This window comes from Struthio camelus, chromosome 37 (genome assembly GCF_040807025.1).
Source record: "Struthio camelus isolate bStrCam1 chromosome 37, bStrCam1.hap1, whole genome shotgun sequence".
In the NCBI taxonomy this organism is placed as follows: Eukaryota; Metazoa; Chordata; class Aves; order Struthioniformes; family Struthionidae; genus Struthio; species Struthio camelus.
This window is the reverse complement of record NC_090978.1, coordinates 597424-616923: the sequence shown is the minus strand read 5'-3', so window position 1 is coordinate 616923 and position 19500 is coordinate 597424. Positions and strand designations below refer to the sequence as shown.

The following is a 19500-nucleotide window of genomic DNA, read 5'->3' as shown; positions in this document are numbered from 1 at the left end:
CATCTGTCCCTCATCCCAGTCCCCATCTGTCCCCCATCCCTGTCCCCTCCTCTACCCCATCACCATCCCTTCCTGTCCCCCACCCCGGTCCCCATCTGTCTCCCATCCCAGTCCCCTCTTCTCCTCCATCCCAGTAACCCATCCCCGTCCCCTCCTCTCCCCCATCCTGGTCCCTGTCTGTCCCCCATGCCGATCCCCATCTGTCCCCCATCCCTGTCCCCCATCCCAGTCCCCATCTGTCTTGGGGTACCCTCTTCTCCTCCATCGTGGTCCCTTCCTGTCCCCCATCCAGGTCCCCATCTGTCCCCCATCCCTGTCCCCATCTGTCCCCCATGCCGATCCCCTTCTGTCCCCCCATCCCGGTCCCCATCTGTCCCCCATTGTGGTCCCCTCTTCTCCTCCATCGTGGTCCCTGTCTGTCCCCCATCCAGGTCCCCATCTGTCCCCCATCCAGGTCCCCTCCTCTCCCGCATCCTGGTCCCTGTCTGTCCCCCATGCCGATCCCCATCTGTCCCCCATCCCTGTCCACTGCTTTCCCCCATCATGGTCCCCTCTTCTCCTCCATCGTGGTCCCTTCCTGTCCCCGATCCTGGTCCCCATCTGTCCCCCATCGCCGTCCCCTCCTGTCCCCCAACCCAGTCCCCATCTGTCCCCCATCGCCGTCCCTTCCTGTCCCCAACCACGCCAAACCCAGCGGTGGTTGGTGGTGGCGTGGGGTGGGGCAGGGGGGGAAAAACCATTGCGACACATCCCCTTTTATTCACCGCCAACACCGGAAACCCCAGGTCGCCGGCGTCTTCGGGGTGGAGGAACCGGCAAGCACCGTGGCAGCGGCGGTGGTGGCCTGAGCTGCCCGGGCCGGTCGCGGGGAGGTGACGGGCGTCGCGACGGAGCGCGGGAAGGACTCGGCGGCGAAGTAGTAGGCGAGAGGGTCGAGGACGGCGTTGGTGCAGGCGAGGAGCAGGGTGCAGCGGTAGGCTTGGTCGAGGGCCGGCCCTGGGGCGGCGCGTAGCTGGTAGCAGAGCAGGACGGCGTGGAAAGGCATGAAGCACGCCAAGAAGATGGCCACGTGGCTGAGCACCATGCGCCTCACCTTGGCGCCGTCCAGCAAAGCCATGCGGGCGGCCGGGCTGCGCCCCACGGCCCGCAACAGGGCCCACGAGCAACCCACCACGACGGCCAACGGCAGGCCGAAGGCCGCCGCCATGGCCCAAGCCACGGCCGGCTGCGTGATGTAGCGGGGCCGCTCGTCGAAGCAGCGCGTCGCCTCCGCCGCCGTCGTCGCCTCCTCCGCCGCTCGCCGGCCGGCGGCGTAGACCGGCACGCAACCCAAAGCGCTGAGCGCCCAAGCGGCCGCGCACACCAGAGCCGCCCGGCGCCGGAAACGGGCCGCGCCGGCGTGTAAAGGCAAGCAGACGGCCGCCCAACGGTCGCCGTTGAGGCCCGTCAGCAGGAAGATGCTGCCGTACATGTTGACCAGCAGCAACCAACCCAGCAGCTCGCACGCGGCTCGCGGCAGAGCCGCCCGGCCGGCGTAATGGGCCACGCGGGCCGGCAGCGACGCCACCAGCAGCAGGTCGCAGGCGGCCAGGTTGCGCAGGTAGGTGGCCGTCGGGGCCGCCGGCCGCCCGCCCCGGCCCAGCAACGCCAGCGCCGCCCCGTTCAGCCCCAGGCCCAGGGCGAAGATGAGGCCGTAGAGGGCGGCGAAGGCCGGGTTGGCGCCCGCCGTGCAGTTGGCGCAAGGCGCCGGCCCGCTCGGGCCCGGCGGCTCCAGGATGGCCGTGGCGGCGGGGGCCTGGGGATGGGATGGGATGGGGGGGTTGGTTTGTTTGTTTTTTTTGGGGGGGGGGGTCCGACCTGCCCGGGAGCCTGGTTGAGGGGGGTTGGTAGGAGTTGGGGAGGGGTCTCGGAGGTGTTTGGGGGTGGTCTCTGGGGGTCCCTGAGGGGGTCTTGGGGGTGTTTGGGGGGTATTTGGGGGTCCCTGAGGGGGTCTGGGGGTGTTTGGGGGTATTTGGGGGGGCTCTGAGGTATTTGGGGGTCCCTGAGGGGGTCTCAGAGGCACTCGGGGGTATCTGGGGGGGCTCTGGGGTATTTGGGGGTCCCTGAGGGGGTCTTAGAGGCGTTTGGGGGGACCCTGGGGTATTTGGGGATCCCTGAGGGGGTCTCAGAGGCACTTAGGGGTATCTGGGGGGCTCTGGGGTATTTGGGGGTCCTTGAGGGGTCTCAGAGGTGTTTGGGGGGGGTCTCTGGGGTATTTGGGGATCCCTGAGGGGGTCTCGGAGGTGTTTGGGGGTGGTCTCTGGGGGTCCCTGAGGGGGTCTTGGGGGTGTTTGGGGGGTATTTGGGGGTCCCTGAGGGGGTCTTGGGGTGTTTGGGGGTATTTGGGGGGGCTCTGAGGTATTTGGGGGTCCCTGAGGGTTCTCAGAGGTGTTTGGGGGGGTCTCTGGGGTATTTGGGGATCCCTGAGGGGGTCTCAGAGGCACTCGGGGGTATCTGGGGGGCTCTGGGATATTTGGGGGTCCCTGAGGGGTCTCAGAGGTGTTTGGAGGGGTCTCTGGGGTATTTGGGGATCCCTGAGGGGGTCTCAGAAGTGTTTGGAGGTGTTTGGGGGGGTCCCTGGGGTATTTGGGGGTCCCTGAGGGGGTCTCAGAGGCGTTTGGGGGGACCCTGGGGTATTTGGGGATCCCTGAGGGGGTCTCAGAGGCACTTAGGGGTACTTGGGGGGGGCTCTGAGGTATTTGGGGGTCCCTGAGGGGGGTCTCGGAGGCATTTGGAGGCTTCCTGAGGGGGTCTCGGGGGTGTTTGGGGGTATTTAGGGGGATCCCAGGGGTATGTGGGAGTCCCTGAGAGGTCTCAGAGTCATTTGGGGGTATCTGGAGGGGCTCTGAGGTATTTGGGGAGGCCCTGAGGGGGTCTCAGAGGTGTTTGGGGGGTCCTTAGGGTATTTGGGAGGATCCCTGGGATATTTGGGGGTCCCTGAGGGGATCTCTAGGGTATTTGGGGTCCCAAGGGGCTCCCAGCTGTGGAGCTGGGGGGGTCCCCGGGGTGTTTGGGGTGATCGGGGAGTTTGGGAGGTCTGCAGGGGGCCTCCTGGCTCCCTGCCCTGACCCCCCTGGGAGGGACCCCCCACCCTGGGGACCCCCCGCACCCTGTCCCCCTTGTCCCGGGGACTCACCGTGCTCCCTCCCCACGCCGGGTGCCTGGTGGGGTCCAGAGTGGCTGCTCCCGGGGTGCTTTTGGGGCCAAGCTCCTGACGCAAGCCTGGTAGGTGGAAACTGGGGAGCACTGGGTTGAACTGGGAGGCACTGGGGAGGATTTAGGTTGGGCTGGGAGGCAGTAGGAGGGGACCGCAAGGCTCAGGATTGGTCTGGGGGGGCACCGGAAAGGGTCTAGGAGGAACTAGGGTGGAGTGAGAGGCACTGGGTTGAACTGGGAGGCATTAAGAGGGGACCATGAGATCCGGGGGGGGGCACCGGAAAGGGTCTGGGAGAAACTAGGGTGGAGTGGGAGGCACTGGGTTGAACTGGGAGGCACTGGGGAGGATTTAGGTTGGGCTGGGAGCAGTGGGAGGGGACCGCAAGGCTCAGGGTTGGTCTGGGGGGGGGTACCGGAAAGGGTCTGGGAGAAACTAGGGTGGAGTGAGAGGCACTGGGTTGAACTGGGAGGCGCTGGGGAGGATTTAGGTTGGACTGGGAGGCAGTGGGTTGAACTGAGAGACATTGGGAAAGGCCTGGGTGGGAGGAACGAGGTTGGACTGGGCGGGAAGGGCAGCAAGGGGCTGGCCTGGAGGGGCGCTGGGAAGGACTGGGAGGTGCTGGGAGGGACCAGGCTGGACTGGGTGGGACTGGGAGGCACTGGGAGGCTGCCCACCCCGGTCCCAGCACTCACCTGGCACCGGCGGAGCCCCCCCGGGTGGTGACGAGGGGCCAAACGGGGCCCAGAGCTGCCCCTGAAACTCCCGGCTGCTCGGTGGCTTCCTGCCACCCGAAGGAGAAGTGCCGGCGCGCCACATCCGGGAGAACGGGGACGCCGTGGGGACGGGCACGGGGACGGGCACGGGGAGGGGGGCATGTGGGGATGGGGACGTCTTGGGGGGACACGGGGCCTGGGGATGGGAGTGGCCCTGGGGATGGGGATGTCTTGGGGGGACGTGGGGCCTGGGGATGGGAGTGGCCCTGGGGACGGGGACATCTTGGGAGGACATGGGGCCTGGGGACGTCCTGGGCACAGGGACACTTGGGGATGGGGACACCGTGGAGATGTGGGGCCTGGGGACAACCTGGGGATGGGGACACCTGGGGACGAGGATGTCATGGTGACATGGGGCCTGGGGACACCTGGGGAGGGGGACATCCTGGGGATGGGGATGTCATGGTGACATGGGGCCTGGGGACACCCTGGGCACAGGGACGCCTAGGGACGGGGACCTCCTGGAGAAGAGAACGTCATGGCAACCTGGGGGCCCAAGGACGTCCTGGGGATGGGGACACCTGGGGATGGGGACACCATGGAGATGTGGGGGCCTGGGGACGGGGACGCAGTGGAGATGTGGGGCTTGGGGACACCCCGGGGATGGGGACACCTGGGGATGGAGACATCATGGAGATGTGGAGGCCTGGGGTCAGCCCGGGGATGGGGACACCTGGGGCCGAGGATGTCCTGGGGATGGGGACACCATGGAGATGTGGGGGCCTGGGGAAACCCTGGGGATGGGGACACCATGGAGATGTTCAGCCTGGGGACACCTGGGGAAGGGGACACCTGGGGACGGGGACACCATGGACATGTGGGACATGAGGACAACCGGGGCGGGGGGGGGGGCAGGGCACGTGACCAGCCCCCTCCCTCCGCCCGCCTTCCCGCCGACAGCGCATGCGCGCCCGCCGACACTCCCGCGTTTCTCCGCGGCGCATGCGCGCCCGCTTCGCCCCCCCGCAGCCAACGCCCACGCCCTCTGCGCATGCGCAGAGGCGCTGAGTACGGCGGCCGGGCGGGGACACGCCGAGCCAAGATGGCGGCGGCCGGCGCCTCTTCCTCCGCGGCCGGGAGCAACGGGACCGGCGGCATGGAGGTGGACGCAGCAGGTACCGCCCGCGGGGGCTTCAACCGGGCTCCCGGGCCTGGCGCCGGGGGCCGCCTCGGCGCCGGCTTCACCCCGCACCCGCCCCGGGTCTTGGCCCCGCCCCCACGACTCTAGACACGCCCCCGGGCGTTGCGGGTCCGGCGCGGGTCCCACCCCTGAGGCCCCGCCCACTGCCCCCTCTGGCCCCGCCTCAACCCCCCTTGGCCCCGCCCCAATCCCCCCACTGGCCATGCCCAAACCCGCCTTGGCCCCGCCCCAACCCCCTTTGGCCACGCCCCAATCCATTTGACCCCCTCCCAGTCCCTTTGGCTCCGCCCCAATCCCCTTGGCCCCGCCCCGATTCCCCTGGCCCTGCCCTTTTTTGGGGGGGGGAAGGGAGGGGTGTGTGTCTCACCTGGGAGGGCCCTATCGCCCTGGCCCCGCCCCCAGGCCCTGGCCCCGCCCCTCCACCCCCAACGGCCCCGCCCTAGATCCTATAGCCACGCCCACAAGTCGTGCATTTCCCCCCCACACACACACAAAAAAAAATCCCCAGGGGCCAGAAGCCCACTCGGCCCCGCCCCCAGCCCCCCTCGGCCCCGCCCCCACCATCCTCGGCCCCGCCCCCAGCCCCCCTCGGCCCCGCCCCCAGCCCCCTGACGCGGTGCCCCCGCAGCGGCCCCCTCGGTGATGGCAGCGGGGGTGACGGGCAGCGTCTCGGTGGCCCTGCACCCCCTCGTCATCCTCAACATCTCCGACCACTGGATCCGCATGCGCTCCCAGGAGGGGCGCCCCGGGCAAGGTAACCCCCCCCCCCGATACCCCCCCACTGCCCCCCGATACCCCCGACTGCCCCCCCATACCCCCGACTGCCCCCAATACCCTCCCACTGCTCCCCGATACCCTCTGACTGACCCCGATACCCCCGACTGCCCCCCCATACCCCCGACTTCCCCCAATACCCTCCCACTGCCCCCCGATACCCTCTGACTGCCCCCCAATACCCCCAACTGCCCCCTCGATACCCCAATACCTCCCTGACTGCCCCCGATACCCCCGACTGACCCCCGATACCCCCCAACTGTCCCTGCCACCCCCCAATACCCCTGATACCCCCTGACTGCCCCCCGATACCCCCCAACTGCCCCCGATACCCTCCGACTGCCCCCGCCAATCCCAATACCCCCCGACTGCCCCCGATACCCCCCAATTGTCCCCCAATACCCTCCGACTGCCCCCCACTGCCCCCAATACCCCCAGATACCCCCGACTGCCCCCTGCCACCCCCTGATACCTCCTGGTGTCCCCTGACTGCCCCCCAGCTGCCCCTGATACCCCCTAACTGTCCCCTGATACCCCCAACTGTCCCCCGATACCCCCCAATTGCTCCCTGATACCCCCCAACTGCCTCCCAATACCCCCAATACCCCCCCACCGCTCCCTGATACTTCCCGACTGCTTCCCGACTGCCCCCCGCCATCCCCTGCCTGCCCCCTGCCGCCCCCGATACCCCCTGGTGCCCCCTGACTGCTCCCCACCACCCCCTGAGACCCCCCGACTGCCGACCAGCTGCCCCTCGCCACCCCGATACCCCCTGGTGCCCCCTGACTGCCACCCACCACCCCCGATACCCCCGGTGCCCCCTGGCTGTCCCCCGACTGCCCCCCCGGCACCCCCCGACAGCCCCCTGGTGCCCCCCGACTGCCGACTGTGCCCCCCAACTGCCCCCCGTGGCTCTAGACTGCCCCCCGCCACCCCCTGATATGCCTGGCACCCCCTGATGCCCCCGGTGCCCCCCCTCGACTGCCCACCTTGCCCCCCCCCCCCGACTGTCCCCACAACCCTCTGGATGAGCCCCCCCCCAAGTCCCCTGGACTGGTCGCAGGGCCACCAGAGTGGTCCCAGTGTCTCTCACAGCCCCCTGGACTGGTCTCAGGGCCCCTCAGACTGGTCCTGGCAGCTCCATACTGGTCCCAGTGCCTTGAGGATGGTGGCTCTGCACTTGGGGCTGGCTGTGGGGGAGGATGTGCGTCCTGCAGAGCAGGGGACGGGGACACCCAGTGGCACTGGTGTGACAAGGTGACCGTGCCACCAACCCTGTGCTGGGTGGGATGCCCCCCCCCAACCCCGGCTATCCCACGCTGGAGGGGAGAGAGGGCCTAGCTGGAGACTGGGACCAGTTTGGGGCTCCCCAGTGCAAGAGAGAGCAGAGGTCTGGCTCAGAGCAGCCGGGGGGGGGGGGGACAATCCCTGCGCCCCAGTGACAGTCCCCTGTCCCCGCAGTGATCGGGGCCCTCATCGGGCGCCAGGAGGGCCGCAACATCGAGGTGATGAACTCCTTCGAGCTGCTCTCGCACGCCGTGGACGGCCACGTCCTCATCGACAAGGAGTACTACTACACCAAGGAGGAGCAGTGTGAGCCCGGCGAGGGGGACGTGGGGGTCTTCGGTTGCCCCAGGCCTGTCCCGGGAGGGCCAATGTGTGTGTGTGTGGGGGGGGGGGGGGTCTTTTACTGCTCTAGCTAAGCCTCAGTTGCCTCAGCCCTGGTGAGACTCTTAGGGGGGGTCCTGAGCTGTCCCAGGGGGACGTTGCATGAGGTTCTTGGCCATCCTGGAGGGTCCTCATTTGCCCTAGAGGGTCCTGGGCTGCCCCAGGGGGTCCTGATGAGGCTGTGGGGGGGGTCCTGAGCTGCCCCAAGTGGGGCATTGCATGAGGTCCTTGGCCATCCTGGAGGATCCTCAACTGCCCCAGGGGGTCCTGGTGAGGCTGAGGTGGTGGTGGGGGGGGGTCCTGAGCTGCCCCAAGGGGACATTGCAGGGGGTTCTTGGTCATCCTGGAGGGACCTCATCTGCCCTAGAGGGTCCTCAACTGCCCCAGGGGGTCCTGGTGAGGTTGTAGAGGGGTCCTGAGCTGCCCCAGGGGGCCGTTGCATGAGGTCCTTGGCCATCCTGGAGGGTCCTCATCTGCCCTAGAGGGTCCTCAACTGCCCCAGGGGGTCCTGGTGAGGTTGTGGGGGGGGGGGGTCCTGAGCTGCCCCAGGGGGGATGTTGCATGAGGTCCTTGGCCATTCTCGAGGGTCCTCATCTGCCCTAGAGGGTCCTGGGTTGCCCCAGGAGGCCATTGGGCAGTGGGGGGGGGGGGGGGTCTTAGGCCACCCCGAAGGGTCCTGAGCTGCCCTCAAGGGTCCTCAACTGCCCCAAGGGGTCCTGGCAAGGGCATGGGGATGTCATGAGCTGCTGCTGGGGGTCCTGGAGGGCTTGGGGGGGGGGGGTCTTCAACCACCTTAGAGGGTCCTCAGTTACCCTGGGGGGGGGGGGGTCTCCATTCTCTCCAGGGCTCCCAAGTCTTGGAGAGGCTTGGGGGGGGTCCTAGGCTGCCCTAGAGGGTCTTTATTTACCCTGGGGACCCTGGTGGGGTGGGGAATCAAAGGGGGGGGGTCGTGGGTCCTGTCCCCACCCCATTAAGCCCCCTCCCCCTTTTTTTGTGCCCCAGTTAAGCAGGTCTTTAAGGAGCTGGAGTTCCTGGGCTGGTACACGACCGGGGGCCCCCCCGACCCCTCCGACATCCACGTCCACAAGCAGGCAAGTGCCGGGTGGGGGCAGAGAGGCTGGGAGGGGGGTTGATATTGGGGGGGGGGGCATGGGGCAGATATCAGGGCGGGGGGGGGCTGCAGGTGGGAAGCAGTGTGGCCAGTGGGGCAGAGGCGTCTCTGCTGCGGAGGGCTCTGTGGGGCAGATTCGGGGTGGGGTTTAAGAGGGGGAGTTTAAGGGGGGGGGCCCAATGCTGCACCCCATACTAACCCCCCCCATCGCCTCCCCTCCCAGGTGTGCGAGATCATCGAGAGCCCCCTCTTCCTCAAGTTGAACCCCATGACGAAGCACACGGACGTGAGTTTTTGGACGGGGGGAGTGTGGGGAGGTCCAGGGATCCCTCCTGGATTCCCCCCCCCCAAAATGGGCCTGCCCCCCCCCCAACATATCTCTCTTCTGACAGCTGCCCGTCAGTGTCTTTGAGTCCGTGATCGACATCATCAACGGGGAGGTAAATCAGTGCTGGGGGTGGGGAATGGGGAGAGGGGCTACTTGGGGCTATGGGGGGGGGCAAAGGAGATTGCTTGAAGCCCTGTGGGTTTGGGGGGGCTGCTAGGGGTCGGGGGGGGCTCACAGAGGTTGCCTGGGGGTTGGGGAGCTGCTGGGGGTCATAGGGGGTCCAAGGAGGTTGCTTGGGGGTTGGGGGGGGCCAAGGAGGTTGCTTGGGGGTCTGGGGGTCGGGAGGGCTGCTGGGGGTCGGGGGGGCCAAGGAGATTGCTTGGGGGTCTGGGGGTTGGGGGGGCTGCTAGGGGTCGGGGGGGCTCATGGAGGTTGCCTGGGGTTCGGGGGGGCTGCTGGGGGTCATAGGGGGTCCAAGGAGTTTGCTTGGGGGTCGGGGGGCTGCTGGGGGTCATGGGGGGCTGAGGGAGGTTGCTTGGGGGTCTGGGGGGGGCTGCTGGGTTCAGGGGGCTCAAGGAGGTTGCTTGGGGGTCGGGGGGGGGCCAAGGAGGTTGCTTGGGGTCATAGGGGGCACCCAGGGAGGTTGCCTGGGGGTTTGGGCGGGGGGAACTGCTAGGGATCCCCATGACACCCCCCCCTTCCGCCCCCCCACCCCAGGCCACCATGCTGTTCGCGGAGCTGACCTACACACTGGCCACAGAGGAGGCCGAGCGCATCGGCGTCGACCACGTGGCCCGAATGACGGCCACCGGCAGCGGGGAGAACTCCACAGGTTGGGGACACGGGGAGGGGGGGACACAGGGGGGACAGGGACACGGGGGGGGGGGGACAGGGGCGCAGGGGCTGGGGGACACAGCCCAGGTGCCATGAGCTAGGCTTGCGAGGGAGCACGGGGACACAGTTGGAAAAGGGGACACGAGGACGAGGCGAGCAGGTCCTGGCAGGGCCGGAAGGGGTGACACGAGGGACCTAGGGGACACCTGGCCCTGACCCCCAACCTCGCGCCCGCAGTGGCTGAGCACCTCATCGCCCAGCACAGCGCCATCAAGATGCTGCACAGCCGGGTCAAGCTCATCCTGGAGTACGTGCGGGCTTCCGAAGCCGGTGAGTTGGGGATCCAAAGGGGGGACAGAGGTGTCCCCGAAGGGGACAAGGGCCATGCCGGGTGCTGACGTGGGTCCCCGCAGGCGAGGTGCCCTTCAACCACGAGATCCTGCGCGAGGCCTACGCCCTGTGCCACTGCCTGCCCGTCCTCAGCACCGACAAGTTCAAGACGGACTTCTACGACGTGAGCGACCCGTTTTGGGGGTCCCCGTGTCCCTCTCTTGTGTCCCTGTCCCTAGGAAGCACCTGGGAGGGTCCAATCCTCCGTGGTGGGTGGGTGAGAAGGGGGGGTCACATCCCGCTACTAGGTGCTCAGGACATCCTTGTCCCTCCCCCTGTGGCTGTATTTACATCGGGGGGGACCATGGGGTAGTTTTGGGGTGACAACAGCCTCGCTAACCCCCCCCCAATCGTGTCCCCCCCCGCCTTGTCCCCAGCAATGCAACGACGTGGGACTCATGGCCTACCTGGGCACCATCACCAAGACCTGCAACACCATGAACCAGTTCGTCAACAAGTTCAACATCCTCTACGACCGCCAAGGCATCGGGCGCCGCATGCGGGGGCTCTTCTTCTAGTGGAGGGGGAGGGGGAAAGGAAGACCCCTCCCCCAACCCCTGGACACCCTCTTCCTCCCAGAACTGTGTCCCTCCTCCCTGGAGCTGGGGGTGGGGGGGGAAGGCGCAAGGGGACAGTCCCCACGCGTCCCCTCCCTAATAAAACGCGGTTCCGGGGCAGGAATTAAGGGCTCCGGTGGTGTCACTTTGTCCATCCCGTGACCCTCCCTGCGGTGGCAGGGCTGTCCCCAAGGGAACGGGTCCCCGAAAGCGGTGACAGGCAGATGGTGGCAGCAAGGGAGCCACGACCCTGGCTCCAAAATCAGTAAGAAGCAGGTTTTTATTAATAAGAAACAGGAGAGAAATTGTAACAGTACCAGAAGATGACAGGGCAAAGGTGACGGAAGTGCCACAAAGCCAGAGCCTGTCCCATCCCCCCCAAGGGGACATCGCCGCATGACCCTGCGTCACCCAAAGGTGACGGAGAACACGTTCTTGTGTCAGACGAGGGTGATGGTGGGGGGGGGGAATGTCCCCATGTCAGGTAACGCCAGGACGCGTCCCGGTGGCAAACGAAGGTGCCGCAGGGGGCTGCTGTCGGGTGGCAGGAGGACTTGGAGGGGAGGGCATTAGGTTGTCCCCGCGTCACACGAAGGTGATGCGAGTGCGGGCCGGGTTCACCTGCAGCACGTTGAGCTCCTCGTACTCGTCGAGCGCCGCCTGCACCTGCGCCGGCGTGAAGCCCTTGGCCAGGCAACGCTGCAGGGCCTCGGCGTAGCGCACCGCCCGGCCCTGGCCCCCCGCCAGCTCCCGCACCGCCGCAAAGATGGCGTCAGCTGGCCGCTGCATCCTGGGGACAGGTGACAAGGGTCAGGGTAGCTGCTGTCACCCCGGCCGCCCCAGGGATGCGGTCAGGGTTGTCCCGGCTTCCCTCCAGCCACCCTGGGGAGAGGGTCTGGGCTGCCGCCCTCCTCTTAGCCGTCCTACAGCCACCCAGGGGTCAAGGGGACAGGCATAGGGCTGCCCCGGGACAGCCACCACCTCCCTGGCCACTTAGGGGACGTGGGGATGGGGTCAGGGCTGCCCTAGCGCTGCCACTACCTCCTTGGCCATCCTACAGCCGCCCAGGGGTCAAGGGGACAGGTATAGGGCTGCCCCAGGACAGCCACCACCTCCCTGGCCACTTAGGGGACGGGGTCAGGGCTGTCCCAGGATGGCCACCACCTCCCTGATCACCCCATGGCCACCCAGAGGACGGGGTTACGGTTGTCCCAGTGCTGCCACCGCCTCCCTGGCCACCCCACGGCCTCCTGGGGGACATGGGGCCAGGGTCACGCCACCTCCCCCTCCCCGTGGCCCCCCTCCTGCTCACCGGCTGTGCTGTCCCTTGTCCCCCAGCAGCGAGTCCTTGGACATCTCCATGAGCCGTATGGCCTCGTTCACGTCCTCCTTCTCCACCGTGTCCACCAACCGCAGCCGGGCCTGCAATAAACAGGGTGAAGAGGGGCGGGTAGGGGGTCAGCAGCCACCAGGGTCCCCAAAGCAGCCCCCCCACAGCCCTGGGGCACCCCAAAAATCACCCAGCACAGCCACAGAGCCTGCCAGGGCTCCCCATCGCAGCCCCGAGGTGCTCCCCAAACCACTTCAGTCCCCAAACCGGCGCCACGTTCCAGGATGGCGCAGGGGACGCTGAGGGACGGCAGGAGCCGGCCCTGGTGCTGGCCACATCCCCGGAAGGGACGCTGGGAGCCGTGCCGGTGCTGGCCGTGCCCCGGGGGCTCTGGAGTGCTGCCTCGGCAGTAGATGCCGCACACACACTACCTGCACAAACAGCACTTTGGGGCCCCCGGGACTCGTCGGGGACAGGGACACGGACGCGGCACGGTGACCCGACGGCCGCTGCAGCTCCGTGGGACCACGAGGGCTGGCCCGGCTCGGTCTCCCCACCTTGCCTGGGCTCATCCTGCCTGTTTTTGCCTCGTTTTACCCTGGCCGGTCGGACTTTGCTGGTCTGGTATCACCTCACCTTGTCCCATCGCGCTCCGTCTCACCTCGCCGAGCCTCGTCCTGCCTTGCCCGGCCCTGTCTCACCTCGCCTGGTCCCCTCTTGCCTCGCTTAGGCCACGCAGGTCCTTCTAGGTCCTTGTTTTAACCCCATCTCGCCCGGCCCTGCCTTCCCGCACCCGCCACGGGGGCTCACCAGGGCCGTGGCCAGGCGGAGGATGCCCAGCAAGGTGCGGGCGGACGTGTAGGTGGTGTCCTTGTTGGCCCAGGCCTCCTTGCGCATCTCCACGTAGGCGGCCGTGATGTAGTCAGCCAAAGCTTCGGGCACGGCGGGCTGCTTCCGCTTGCACATGGCGATGTAGCGCCTGAGGGGTGAGAGGGGCAGGGTCAGGCCCGCGGAGGGGACCTCACATCGCCTCCCAGCGTCCGTGGGTGGGCAGCTCTCACCTCATGAGCTTCATGTCAAGCTGCTGGAAGGAGCAAGGCGGCTGGCGGCTGTGCTGGTGCACGTAGGTGATGTGTTGGGCCAGGCTGCGGGGCGGAAAAAAGTTGGGGGCAGGTGCCGGAGTCGCCCCACGGCTCCCGCACGCACCCTACAGCCCCCAACCCAGCCCCATGGCTCCCACGCAAGCTTCACCGTTCCCCCAAACGCATTCTCCCACGGCCTTGCGTCCGGTCCCACAGCTCCCACGGTCCCCTATCCAACCCCAGTTCCCCGTCCCGACTCACCGCAGGTCGTTATCGCGGTCGGGGCGGTCCTGGATGAGCCAGAGCAGATCGAAGCGGGACAGGAGGGCAGCGGGTAGCTGGATGTTGTGCTCCAGGCTGCGCTTGGGGTTGTAGCGACCGTAGGCCGGGTTGGCGGCAGCCAGGATGGCGCAGCGGGCGTTGAGGGTGGCCAGCACGCCCGCTTTGGCGATGGAGATGCTCTGCTGCTCCATCACCTCGTGGATGGCCGTGCGATCGGCTTCGAGCATCTTGTCGAACTCGTCGATGCAGCAGACGCCCTGGTCGGCCAACACCAGCGCGCCGCCCTCCAGCGCCAGCTCGCCCGTCAGCGGGTCGCGCAGCACCGCCGCCGTCAGCCCCACGCCCGACGAACCCCGGCCCGTCGTGTACTGGCCTGGAGGAGCACAGAGGGGACCAGAGCTGGGTCCTCGCATGGGGGACAGCGGCGAGAGGCCCCGGGGAGGCTCGGTAAGGGGGGGGTCCCAGCCCTTCCTAGCCCTCCCGTACTCACTGCGGGGTGCCAGGCGGTCGATGTAGGACAGGAGCTGCGATTTGGCCACGCCGGGATCCCCCATGAGGCAAATGTTGATGTTTCCTGGGTGGGGGGGGAAGGGAAACGGTGAGTCCTCAGGGCAGACACTGTCCCTCTCTGCCATCAGGGACGGAGCCGTTTCATCCCTCCACCCCGAATCCTTCGGTCGCAGCTAGCGAGTCCCTTTCTCATCCCCTCAGGCTCATCCCGGACCCCGAAACCTTCCCGCGCCAGAGGGAAGAGGCCCTCGGAGCCGCGTCTTCCCCACCCAAACGCCCTGCCGGCGCGCAGCAGCACGGCTTCACCTCGGATCTTCATCCCGTGGGGGCTGCGGTCCACGCCGCCCACCAGCAGCAGCAGCAGCGCCTTCTTCACATCCTCGTGGCCGTAGATCTCGGGGGCGATGGAGGAGGCCAGCTTGTCGTAGAAGTCTTCTTCTGCAAAAGGAGCGAGGGAGGGCATTGAGGGCGGCCGGCTGCCCTGTTGCAGGACAGCTCTGGGCGTTTTTTAAACCTAGTTCGCGTGCATCTCGGGGTGCCAACGGCTCAGCAGCGCCCAAAATCTCACCTGTGATTTGTCGGAGCTCCTCCTCGGTCAGCTCCCCAGCCCCTGACTCGTCCTCCTCGCTCTTGTTCATCTTCACGATGCGGTGGGCCTCCAGGTAGGTCTCTGAGAGCAGCCCCTGGGGGACAGGAGGGTGACGGCGGGCTCGGGGCAGGGCCACCGCAGCCCCCCACCCCAGCCCGTCGCGGCAGCGCTTACCTGGGTGACCTGGCGGAAGCCGGTCTTCAGCAGGGGCAGGAAAACGCCGGTGACGCTGACGTGGTCACCGGGCTGGGCCAAGCGGGTGTTCTCGCCGTGCACAGCCACGCTGATGGAGCGGGGTAGGTGCCCCACCGGCACCTGGTCGGTCTGCGGAGGGCGGTGGGTGAGCGCGGTGGGTGAGCGCGGTGGGTGAGCGCGGTGGGTCCCCAGCTCCGCCGTCGTGTCCCCTCCCCACGGCCCGGGAACCGGCCGTTCCGCAGATGCGGGTGCCGGGAGCCGCAGCTGGAGCTTGCTGCCGTCACCCCCGAACCAAAAATCACCCCCTGCACCAGTACGAACTGAGGGGAAAAAATATGACCCAGGTGTCCTGGCGCCTTGAAGCCTGCAGGGGCCACTCGCGATGCCACCAGCTCTGCGCTGAGTGACAGCGCCAGGGGAAGGGTTATCCCCCTCTATCCTGCGCTGGGGGAAAGCTCAGCTGGAGACTGGGACCAGTTTGGGGCTCCCCAGTGCAGGAGCAACCAGCTGCGGGGCTGGAACACTGGGTAGGAAAAGAAATGCCAAGAGGCGGCAGGGAAAGGGGGTTGCGTTGATGCCATCGCCTCCTCGACGAGGCTCGGGTCGTCCTCAAAGAGGAACGGGGACGAGGCCCAGACAAGAAGGGACCTTCTGTCCTCAGCTGGATACCAAAGCCCAAACCGCGGTCATTGAGGAAAACCCCAAAATTCCCTCCCAGCTCTGCGATCCTGGTTGAAGGGATCTCTTCCCCACCCACCACCACCCGAAAGCCCCGGAGCCACGCGCCGTGGCGTCCCGTCGCTTCGTGTTCCTCACGTGTTCCTGCATCTTCAGCTCCTGGAACTTGATGAATTTGGAGCCGCGACTCTGGAGGTAGAGGCGGCCGCCGGAGCGGTTCGTCTGGCACTCCCGGCTCGGACACATGATGAGAGGCATGAAAGTAGGCGACTGGATCTACGGAGAGCGGCAGAGCTCAGCTGATGCCCCTTCCCGCTTCCCCCTGGGGCTGGCGGGAGCCACCCGTCCCTGCCGAGCTTACGGGCTGGTAGGTCTCGGCTCCGCACTGGTCGCAGCTGTAAGTGGCCACGATCATCATGGGTTTGACCTCAGTGACGCGGGTGACGATGCCGCGGACGGTCACCAGCTTGCCGATGCAGTCGGCTTTGACGTCGCGGACCACGCGGGCTTTGGCTGTCGACGGGGCTTTGAAGTAGAGCTCGCTGGGGCGGGAGGGACGGGGGTCAGGAGGGGGGACACCAAGAAGACAGGGATGGGGACATGGGTTAGGGGGGAACGTAGGTGACAGGATGGGGGTTTAAGGTGGAGGAATCAGAGGAGATAGGAATCGGGAATTAGAAGCGATGGAGAAGAAAGAAAAGTGGAGATGGAATTAAAAAGGAAACAGGTATAAGAATTAGAGAAAAAAGCAAGACAAAAACAAGGCAAAGAAGGGATGGGGCTTCGCGAGGACGCTCGGGGACAGGGATGGGGTTGGCGGGGACACCGGGGTGGCAGCCTGGTCCCCCTCTCAGCACTCACAAGCGTCGCAGCAGCTCCGGGGGATACTGGTTCTGGGGGCTGCGGGTCTCACCGGTGTCGCGGCCTCGCTGCTCCAGCAGCAGCCGGTGCTCGATGTAGACGTCCAGCACGTCCTTGCGGGACACCTAGGGGTAGAACGGGGACAGGGAAGGTGTCAGGAGGGGACAGCGGGGTGTCCCCACACCTCCCCGCCTCGGCTCTCGGGCACCTCGCGCTCCTTGTACTGGGGCAGCAGCTCGTGCACGGCGTCGGCGAAGAGGCGGCTGTAGCGCTTGGCGTTCTCGCACACGGCGTCCGCCAGCTCGGGGTCGTCCTCGGCCACGTCGTCCAGGGCCACGTAGAGGGCCACCTGGTCCCGGTGCGCCAGCGCGGCCTGCGGGGGACAGGGTGGGAGGGGTTGGGGGAGCGAGGAAGGACCCCCGGCTGGCACGGGGGCATCACCCGCAGCTCCAGCGGGTGACAGGAGAGAGCCTGATTCAGCCTGGGAGGGGGACAAGGACCCCCCATCCAGCCCAGAGGTGGCACCCGTGGCTCTTCTAGGGGGACGAGGGACCCCCGATCTCACACGTGGGTCCTCCCAGTGACACTACCAGCGCAATGGGGACAAGGACAGACCCCCATCCAGCCCAGAGGTGGCACCCGTGGCTCTTCTAGGGGGACGAGGGACCCCCAATCTCACACGTGGGTCTCCCAGTGACACTACCAGCGCAATGGGGACAAGGACAGACCCCCATCCAGCCCAGAGGTGGCACCCGTGGCTCTTCTAGGGGGACGAGGGACCCCCGATCTCACACATGGGTCCCCCCAGTGACACTACCAGTGCAATGGGGACAAGGACAGACCCCCATCCAGCCCAGAGGTGGCACCCGTGGCTCTTCTAGGGGGATGAGGGACCCCCAATCTCACACGTGGGTCTCCCAGTGACACTACCAGCGCAATGGGGACAAGGACGGACCCCCATCCAGCCCAGAGGTGGCACCCATGGCTCTTCTAGGGGGACAAGGGACCCCCAATCTCACACGTGGGTCTCCCAGTGACGCTACCAGCGCAATGGGGACAAGGACGGACCCCCATCCAGCCCAGAGGTGGCACCCGTGGCTCTTCTAGGGGGACAAGGGACCCCCGATCTCACACGTTGGTCCCCCCAGTGACACTACCAGCACAATGGGGACAAGGACAGACCCCCATCCAGCCCAGTGGTGGCACCCGTGGCTCTTCTAGGGGGACGAGGGACCCCCGATCTCACACATGGGTCCTCCCAGTGACACTACCAGCGCAATGGGGACAAGGACAGACCCCCATCCAGCCCAGAGGTGGCACCCATGGCTCTTCTAGGGGGACAAGGGACCCCGATCTCACACGTGGGTCTCCCAGTGACACTACCAGCGCAATGGGGACAAGGACGGACCCCCATCCAGCCCAGAGGTGGCACCCGTGGCTCTTCTAGGGGGACAAGGGACCCCCGATCTCACACGTTGGTCCCCCCAGTGACACTACCAGCACAATGGGGACAAGGACAGACCCCCATCCAGCCCAGAGGTGGCACCCATGGCTCTTCTAGGGGGACAAGGGACCCCGATCTCACACGTGGGTCTCCCAGTGACACTACCAGCGCAATGGGGACAAGGACAGACCCCCATCCAGCCCAGAGGTGGCACCCATGGCTCTTCTAGGGGGACGAGGGACCCCGATCTCACACGTGGGTCTCCCAGTGACACTACCAGCGCAATGGGGACAAGGACGGACCCCCATCCAGCCCAGAGGTGGCACCCGTGGCTCTTCTAGGGGGACAAGGGACCCCCAATCTCACACATGGGTCCCCCCAGTGACACTACCAGCGCAATGGGGACAAGGACAGACCCCCATCCAGCCCAGAGGTGGCACCCATGGCTCTTCTAGGGGGACAAGGGACCCCCAATCTCACACGTGGGTCTCCCAGTGACACTACCAGCGCAATGGGGACAAGGACGGACCCCCATCCAGCCCAGAGGTGGCACCCATGGCTCTTCTAGGGGGACGAGGGACCCCCGATCTCACACGTGGGTCCCCCCAGTGACACTACCAGCACAATGGGGACAAGGACAGACCCCCATCCAGCCCAGTGGTGGCACCCGTGGCTCTTCTAGGGGGACAAGGGACCCCCGATCTCACACGTGGGTCTCCCAGTGACACTACCAGCACAATGGGGACAAGGACAGACCCCCATGCAGCCCAGAGGTGGCACCCGTGGCTCTTCTAGGGGGACGAGGGACCCCCAATCTCACACATGGGTCTCCCAGTGACGCTACCAGTGCAATGGGGACAAGGACAGACCCCCATCCAGCCCAGTGGTGGCACCCGTGGCTCTTCTAGGGGGACGAGGGACCCCCGATCTCACACATGGGTCCCCCCAGTGACGCTACCAGCGCAATGGGGACAAGGACAGACCCCCATCCAGCCCAATGGTGGCACCCATGGCTCTTCTAAGGGGACAAGGGACCCCAATCTGGCACGGCGCTGTCACCGGTGGCTCCGTGGGGGGACAGGGGCGGGAATAGCCCCCCCCCGAGGGTCCCCCCACCCCGGCCCGGTGCTGCCCCATCTCTCACCAGCTGGTCCCGGTACGGGAACTCCTTGCCCAAGTCGCCATCGCGGTAAAACTCCTGCAGGAAGCGCTTCACCTTATCTGCGGGAGGGAGGGGACATGTCAGGCCCGGTGTCCCGGTGTCCCCACGCCCCCCCTCCCCCGGGCCCGGTAAACAAAGCCACAGGTGGTCGCCCGACCCCGGAAGTGCCCCGCGCTGCCGGTCCCGGCTTCCGGGGGGGGGGGGTCTTCGTACCCTTCTCGGCGGTGTAATCGCGCGGTGCCATGGCGGGGAGGTCTACGGGGACCGGTGGGGGTCAGTGTGGTTCCGGTTCGGCGTCTCCGGTACGGGTGCCCGTAGGGGTGAGGCCCAATCAGTGAGGCTCCGGTTCTGTGCGTCGGTACGGGTCGCGGCAAGGGTCAGTGACGGGTGGCCGTAAGGGTCAAGCCCGGTCAGTCGCGTTCACGGTTCGGCGGCCCGGTACGGGACCTTGCAGGGGTCAACGCCGCTGAGCGCCGCCACTCCGGCTCCGGCCGCCGCAACCAAAAGTGGCGCGAAAAGGCGCCTCACGTGGCGCCCGCGGGCCAATCCGGGGCCGGCCTCGCCCCCTTCGCCCCGCCCCGCGCGGCCCCGCCCA

The 19500-nt window shown here is 67.1% G+C and overlaps 3 protein-coding genes across 4 annotated transcripts; 1 reads left to right on the top strand and 2 right to left on the bottom strand.

Moving 5' to 3' along the window:
• Nucleotides 1-739: 739 nt before the first annotated feature.
• On the bottom strand, nucleotides 740-4012 carry LOC138063899 (lysophosphatidic acid receptor 5-like). Its single transcript, XM_068924025.1, has 3 exons — nucleotides 3889-4012; nucleotides 3176-3261; nucleotides 740-1795 (listed from the first exon to the last, which is right to left on the bottom strand). Exons 1-3 carry the CDS (start codon nucleotides 4010-4012, stop codon nucleotides 761-763), a joined length of 1245 nt encoding a protein of 414 aa, XP_068780126.1. The 3' UTR covers nucleotides 740-760.
• Nucleotides 3838-10896, top strand: COPS6 (COP9 signalosome subunit 6). Its single transcript, XM_068924026.1, has 11 exons — nucleotides 3838-4031; nucleotides 4870-5084; nucleotides 5739-5864; nucleotides 7346-7477; nucleotides 8555-8643; nucleotides 8887-8949; nucleotides 9056-9103; nucleotides 9709-9823; nucleotides 10063-10155; nucleotides 10239-10339; nucleotides 10593-10896. Exons 2-11 carry the CDS (start codon nucleotides 4961-4963, stop codon nucleotides 10731-10733), a joined length of 1032 nt encoding a protein of 343 aa, XP_068780127.1. The 5' UTR covers nucleotides 3838-4031; nucleotides 4870-4960; the 3' UTR covers nucleotides 10734-10896.
• Nucleotides 10897-11034: 138 nt separating this feature from the next.
• On the bottom strand, nucleotides 11035-19489 carry MCM7 (minichromosome maintenance complex component 7). 2 transcript variants are annotated; one of them, XM_068923999.1, is made up of 16 exons: nucleotides 19354-19439; nucleotides 19119-19218; nucleotides 18888-18964; nucleotides 16508-16672; nucleotides 16300-16424; nucleotides 15800-15980; nucleotides 15577-15714; nucleotides 14740-14889; nucleotides 14545-14659; nucleotides 14283-14414; nucleotides 13957-14040; nucleotides 13446-13839; nucleotides 13164-13247; nucleotides 12913-13081; nucleotides 12085-12194; nucleotides 11035-11562 (listed from the first exon to the last, which is right to left on the bottom strand). In XM_068923999.1, the coding sequence occupies exons 2-16, from the start codon at nucleotides 19147-19149 to the stop codon at nucleotides 11358-11360; spliced, it is 2160 nt and encodes a 719-aa protein (XP_068780100.1). In that variant the 5' UTR covers nucleotides 19150-19218; nucleotides 19354-19439; the 3' UTR covers nucleotides 11035-11357. The 2 variants fall into 2 exon arrangements, with proteins under 2 accessions (XP_068780100.1, XP_068780098.1); XM_068923997.1 differs by having other exon boundaries at nucleotides 19119-19489.
• Between the last annotated feature and the right edge of the window lie 11 nt (nucleotides 19490-19500).